Raw genomic sequence first — 7327 nt, 5'->3', positions numbered from 1 at the left:
CCACCGCACTCTACTCTCCATTTTAGAGGCGGCGGCTTTAGTCTTCATTCAACACTACCAGTTACTCTATTAATAAAACGTGTTTTGATTTCAAAGATTTGCAATATTAACACTGTTCAGTAATGCTTCAGACTGCACTACCGGATTAAAAGAGAGTCGACAACAGACTAAACGTGTGTGAGCAAAAATTGATCTCCGTGCTATGCCTATCAAAAAAACGTTTCACACAGAATCTGAAAAAGGTGGTGAGCAATGTCCAAAACTACAGCATATTTATACTGAACATGGCCCTCATTTCATAGGAAAGATCCATATACCATTGTATTATAGAAATAACAAATCAGCCATGGTTTTCTTAGTATTTAATATTCAATATGGCCTACATTTTAACACCTGCTGAATATGTTAGCATGAAATGCATTGCTCAATGCAATTCTCTACATATGAAAACTGTAACTTGATAGGCAAACATTTTCCGATTAGTTTTACAACAGAATAATTAAGACTAAACCCCCTGAAAATTGGGGCTTATAAAGGGAAGCGAAAGTCTGAACCATGAAACCCTTCTTCACCACAAAGGGATTTTGATACCTTTACGTAGCGATACTTGTGTCATATAAAATGGGCAACTTCAACAATCTAGGTATCATATCAATCAAGTTTAAGATAATCGGTCGTAATTCATTTATAATAGCTGTTCCATTGAAGTTCTTAGAAAAGAAACATGGCTGTATTGAAATGGTTGAGCATTTGCCTGACTCTGTTCTGCCAAGGCACAGCAGCATCAAAACCTTGCAGGTGGACGCAGTTTAGGTTGGGGAAGCTGAACGATGTGAGCATAGGCCTGCTCTCAGATATGGTGAGGAATTTAAACTGCACCAGTCCGCTATTTGGTGTGCACAAATTGATGCGCAAAATTCGCAATGATATTCAGATTTCTATTTTGCATTATAGCACATTATATTTTTAAGAAATGCTTTCACTTTCTGTACCGCAATGTTTCATTTAAGGTTACTATCACAATATAGTTTACTTCTTGATATTGATATGAATTCTATTTCAGGGTGGACTCTTTCCACTTATGTGTGCAGAAGAAAACGTCGAACAAATGTTTCCAGAGGATCTTTACAAGAACACAGAGGTAGGATACACTTCAGCATTTTGATTGCCTAAAGTACAGTATAATTTAAATACAGTACGGGTAATTGGAAGTTTAAAACCACTTATTTAGACACCCAATGCTTTAAACCCTGTTTTATTTTATCCAGGGTGAGGACGTCTATGTGGTGGCATTGGAGGCTATGCGATATGTGGAACAATTATACAACAACAGTCTGACGTCTGTCACGTGGAACAAAACAAAACTTAACATGTTCCAAAACGTCATATATCGTCAAGTTCAAAACTTAGAGTTATGTGTAAGTATGATCCCTCTTGTGTAGTCTATAGGTTATACGCTGGGTGTACAAAACATTAGCAAGACCTGCTCTTTCCATGACATAGACTGGCCAGCTGAATCCAGGTGAAAGCAATGATCCCTCACTTGTTAGACCAACTTCTTTTGGTGTGGAGGAAGGGGCGGAGACAGGTTAAACATGGATTTTTAAGCCTTGAGACAATTGAGACATGGATTGTGTATGTGTGCCATTCAGAGGGTGAATGGGCAAGACAAAATATGTCTTTCACGGGAGTATGGTAGTAGGTGCCAGGCGCACCAGTTTGAATGTGTCAAGAACTGTAACGCCGCTGGATTTCTCATGCTCAACATTTTCCCTTCTGTGTGAAGAATGGTCCACCACCCAAATGACATCCAGCCAACATGACACATCTGTGGCAAGTATTGGAGTCAACATGGGCCAGTATCGCTGTGGAACGCGTGCCCTGACGAATTTAGGCTGTTCTGAGGGTAAAACGGTGTGCTCAACTCAATGTTAGGAAGGTGTTCCTAATGTGGTGTACACTCAGTGTATTTTGGGGGCAGACAATCGTGGGCATTGGTATTTCAATAATTTAAACACTTCAAACACACCAAATATGTTTCTAATATTTTCATAACCGTCTCATAAGACATAATTAATGCACTCACCAGCATTGTATATTGTCTCCAGGTCGTAGGTGGTGTTTGGGAATCCTCTGGAGATGGATGGTCGGTTACTCTGAAAACATACTTCAACAAGCTGAACACCGTCTTGAAAGAGAAGGTGGGTCCAATTTCAAATGTCCTCAAATAGAGGCTAAATTAATCTGAGTAAAAGTTCTAAATCACCAGAAATAGGACTCATTTCAATGCCACAACTCACATATGAAACTTGGAATTGCCAAGTGCCGTTTTAATGTCGATGGATGCGTTGGAGCAACAACACCTGCAGTGGTTGAGTTGACTGAAATAAAATGTATATCTTGTACGCTCTCCAGGAACACAGCGCATGCGCCTGGGAGATTGTGCGAAAGGAGATTCGCGAAAACTTGGTGCAGTTCAAGAAATTCATTGACAGCAGAGTCAAGCTGTGAGGAGAACCAAAGAATCATCATTGGAGACGTGACATATTCCTCAGGCTGGCTAACAGATTGATGGCTCATATATATACTGACTGACTGGCCGGCTGCTAGATTGACTGAATGACTGATTTATTTATTTATTTATTTATTTATATTGGTAGACTGATTGATGTGTACACTATGCGTTTATTTATTCGTGTCTTATTTCTAATACAATTAAATAAAAAATACATACAACTAATCTCATATTGTTTTCATTCACTTATATAATTAATTCATGCATTTATGCATGCCTGCATTCATGCATTCATTTTTTTATAGACCGACTTTCTAAAGGGGAACTCTGACATTGAAACAAAACCAAAGCACACTCAACCACTATTTTGTAAATAGCTGAGAGATGGTGTTGAAACAAATAACCACTGTCACAGAACTATAGATGCAAGGAAGGATGATCCATGAAATCACAATTCTAGTTTTATCTACATTTTGAAGATATACAGTGGTTGTTAATATTTGCATTGTTTCAACCAATGGTGTAAAACACGTTGGCACATTGGTTTGTTGTGTTGCAACACAATCTCACACTCAATTCGTGCAAATATGTACGAAAAGTATTTTGCATATTTCAAGCATTTTTGTGCGTTTTTGTGTGGCTTAATTTGTGTGAAAAGATACACATTTTGTGCTACTTAATACGTAGGAAAATACACACATTTTTGTACGATTTCATTCATTAGGAACAAACTTTTTCGGGGTCAAACTTTGGAACAATCTTTTGAAAGTTATTTGAGCAATGCTTGATGAGCAACTGCCTTTTTTATGTCCCATATATATTTCTATAATTAAAAAAAACGTGATAACCAAACATTGTTAATCAACCAGGTTGTGACCAAAATAATTATATTATAATAGAAGCCTTAGATTGTTTTTTTATTTGTATTAATGCCTATACTGTTTTCTATGCTTGTTTTCTCTTAATTCTTTACAGTACTGGTGTATTTGGAGTCAGAAAGACCCCTTTTTTTCGTGTAGGCAACTGTAGGACTATACAATTTTCTTCATAATGCATTTCATAGTTCGTGGAGACTACATTACATAATTTTCTTTATAAATGTATTCTTTAACTTCTTAGGGCTATAATTTTATTTATTTATTCTTTAATAAGGTTTTTTCTTTATTTTTACTATTTTCTACATTGTAGAATAATAGTGAAGACAACAAAACTTTGAAATAACACATATAGAATCATCTAGTAACCAAAAAAGTGTTAAACTAATCAAAATATATTTTAGTCAAAAATATTCCTAGTCAAAGCTTATCCAGCTGGGAAAAGAGAGAAAGTTGTCAAAATGTATGTAGTGCTTGATGAACAGAGCAACAAATCTCTGGCCAAGACAGTTTTTGAATCTCTTCAAAATCAATGACAGCTCTGCTCCATACACCATGAAGACCTGTTCTGGGGTAACAGAGACTTCAGACAGGAGAACTTCATGGTGGAGTCTATAGACGGACACATGCAGCTCACTCTCCCTACTCTGATAGACTGTGACATGATGCCAGACAATAGGCCATGCAGGCCATGAACCGTCTCAAATCACTTCGCAGGACTTTAGACCAAAAGCCTGACATGAAACGTCATTTTATTCTTCATGCAAAAGATGCTGGATAACGACCAAATCAAATATTCTCCGCCACTAGAGGGAGACAAAGAACGCTGGTATCTGCCCATACTTGGAGTTTACCATCTACAATAACCTGAACATGTAAGAGTGGTGGTTGACTCCAGTGCTAAGTGTCAAGGAGTTAGTGGCACTAACAGCAGATATGCAACAACTGTTTAACTGTGTTGGAGTACGTGAGGATCACAGAGGTTACTTAAGGTTTCTCTGGTAGACAACAACCCAGATAGGAACATAACTGAGTACAGGATGAAAGTGCATGTATTTGGGAACAGCCCCTCACCAGCCGTAGCCATCTACTGCATGAGATGAGTTGCTCTACAGGGTGAGAAGGAATACGGGTCAAAACCCAAGCAATATGTAGTGAGGATCTTTTACATCGATGATGGGCTGACATCAGTAGCTACTATAGAAGAAGCTATCAACATTCTAAGAAAAACACAAGCAATGTAAGCGGAGTCCAACATGAAACTACACAAGATTGCATCCAATAGCAAAATAATTATGGAAGACTTCCCCATGAAGTACCATACTAAAGACTTAAAAGACCTGGACCTCGGAGTGGATTCTCTCCCCTTTCAACAGAGCCTGGGACTTTCCTGGAACCTGAAAACAGACAGCTTCACATTCCAGGTGTCCTACAATGAGAAGCCTTTTACGCGGAGAGGCATCCTGTCCACAGTGAGTGGTCTTTATGACCCCTTGGGTTCGTGGCTCCAATAACAATGCAAGGTAAAGCTTTAACTTCTCTAGGGTTGGGGGCACTATTTTCACCTCCGGATGAAAAGCATGCCCAAAGAAAACTGCCTGCTACTCAGGCCCAGAAGCTAGGATCTACATATAATTGGTAGATTTGTATAGAAAACACTATAAAGTTTCCAAAACTGTTGAACTAATGTCTGTGAGAATAACAGAACTGATTTGGCAGGCGAAAACCAGAGAAAAATCCATCCAGGTAGTAGGATATCTTTATTTTTGTAGTTTTCTATTGAATGCCTTTACAGTATCCATTGACTTAGGACTCTAATTGCACTTCCTATGCCTTCCACTAGATGTCAACAGTCTTTAGAAATTGTTTCAGGCTTTTATTCTGAAAAATTAGGGAGTAAGAGCACTCTGAATAAGTGGACACTACAGTGGCCTAGAGATTTTTCATGTGCGAGACCGAGAGCGCGCCTTTCTTGTTTACCTTTTATATCGATTGTTTAGGCTAAAAACAACCTTAGGATTGATTATAAACATTGTTTGACATGTTTAACAAGAAGTTAATCTTTAAACCTATGTATAACACTTGTATGTTTTATGAATTTTTATAATGAGTATTTCTGTATTTGAATATGGCGCTCTGCAATTTCACTGGATGTTGGCCAGGTGGGACGCTAGCATCCCACATACCCTAGTGAGGTTAATCAGAGAACTCTCATCTGACCACAGTGAGTGTCATGGGGAAATCAAAATTGGCCCCTCGACAGGCCCACACTATCCCACGCCAAGAACTGTGTGTGGCTGTGCTAGCTGTTGAGATGTATGAAATGATCAGAGACTAAATGGACATTGACGTAACACAGACAGTAAGATAGTTCTCAGTTACATCCACAATCTCACCAAAAGATTCTATGTGTATGTTGCCAATAGGGTAACTCACATCAGGAAGTCTACCCATCCAGATCAGTGTTGTTATGAAAACACTGACAGCAATCCAGCAGACCATGCAACCAGGCCCATACTAGCTGCGCTCTTAAAGCACACCAGTTGGTTCTCAGTTCCACCTTTCCTGACCCAAGCAAACTCAAGAGAGCCTGAGACCATCAATTTTGACCTTGTAGAGCCTCCCGCAGATGCAGAGATTCGACCAGATGTCACAGCCTTCGCCACTAAGGTTACTGGAGCTCAACGTGGCTCTCATCGCTTTAAGAGGTTCTCAAGCTGGAAAGCTCTCAATTGAACCACAGCACACCTCATTCATGTTGCCAGATCCTTCCATGAAGGCGCGGACAACACCAACTGCAGAGGCTGACATGACTATAATAAACCATGCAGTACAAGTGAGTTGTCACAAGCCACAACAGCAATCTTTCACTATGTGCAACATGAAGCCTTCAAAGAGGAATTCAAATGCCTTGAAAAGGGAAAAGAGTTCCCAAAACAAAGTACACTCAAAAAGCTGAACCCAGTGATTGATGAGGATGGGTTGCTGATGGTGGGAGGCCGCTTGTCCTCTGCCGACATGTCACAAGACGAAAACATCCTCTCATCATCCCACGGACACATCATGTCACCACTTTGCTGGTAAGACATTATCATGAGCAAGTGGCTCACCAGGGCCATCATTTTTCAGATGGATCTATTCGAGCAGCAGGCTTCTGGATTATTGGGAGGAAACGTCTTGTCTTTGGTATCATCCACAAGTGTTTCACCTGCCACAACGTTAGAAGGAGGTTCCTTGACCAAAAGATGGCTGACTTGCCAGCAGACAGACTCACATCTGAACCACCATTCACCAGCGTTGGACTTGATGTGTTTGGACAATGGAATGTCATAACTCGTTGCACTAGAGGTCAGGCCAGGTCGCAGTTGTAAATGGGAACTTGTTCTCAACTGGCCTACCTGGTTAAAAAAAAGGTGAAGTTAAAAATATATAAGAGGTGGTAGTGCAGACTCCAAGAACTGGGCAGTACTTTTTACCTGTATGTCCACTAGAGCATGGACATATTGAGCTCATCGATTCCATGTCCACATCCAGCTTCATCAACGCGCTGAGGTGTTTTTTCTCTATCCGTGGTCCAGCAAAAGTGCTACGCTCTGATCGAGGTTCAAACTTTATAGGTGCCTGCGGGGAACTGGGAATCTAAACAAATGACTCAGAACTGACTAAATACCTCTCAGACAAGTACTTGGATATTTAATCCCCCACACTCGTCTCATATGGGTGGTTCTTGGGAGAGTATCATTGGGGTTGCCAGACGTATCCTAAATGCTATGCAGTTTCAGACAGGCACCACTCGTCTCACACATCAGGTCTTGAGCGCTATTATGTCTGAATTTAAGGCAATAATCAATGCGAGACCCCTAGTGTCAGTGTCAACCGACCCTGACATGCCTGCCATTCTCACACCCTCAATGTTACTGACACAAAAGACCAGCAC

The 7327-nt window shown here is 40.1% G+C and overlaps 1 protein-coding gene across 1 annotated transcript; it reads left to right on the top strand.

Moving 5' to 3' along the window:
• The first annotated feature begins 724 nt into the window (after positions 1 to 724).
• On the top strand, positions 725 to 2511 carry LOC101448042 (IFNb). The gene is given in 5 exon segments (NM_001279095.1): positions 725 to 859; positions 1064 to 1141; positions 1269 to 1418; positions 2109 to 2201; positions 2416 to 2511. Coding segments are annotated over 5 exon segments (552 nt in total).
• The last annotated feature ends 4816 nt before the right edge of the window (positions 2512 to 7327 follow it).

Source organism: Salmo salar, chromosome 03 (genome assembly GCF_965601325.2).
Source record: "Salmo salar chromosome 03, fSalSal1, whole genome shotgun sequence".
NCBI lineage: Eukaryota > Metazoa > Chordata > Actinopteri > Salmoniformes > Salmonidae > Salmo > Salmo salar.
The sequence above is the reverse complement of the archived record's forward strand: the minus strand, read 5'-3'. Positions and strand labels throughout refer to the sequence as shown.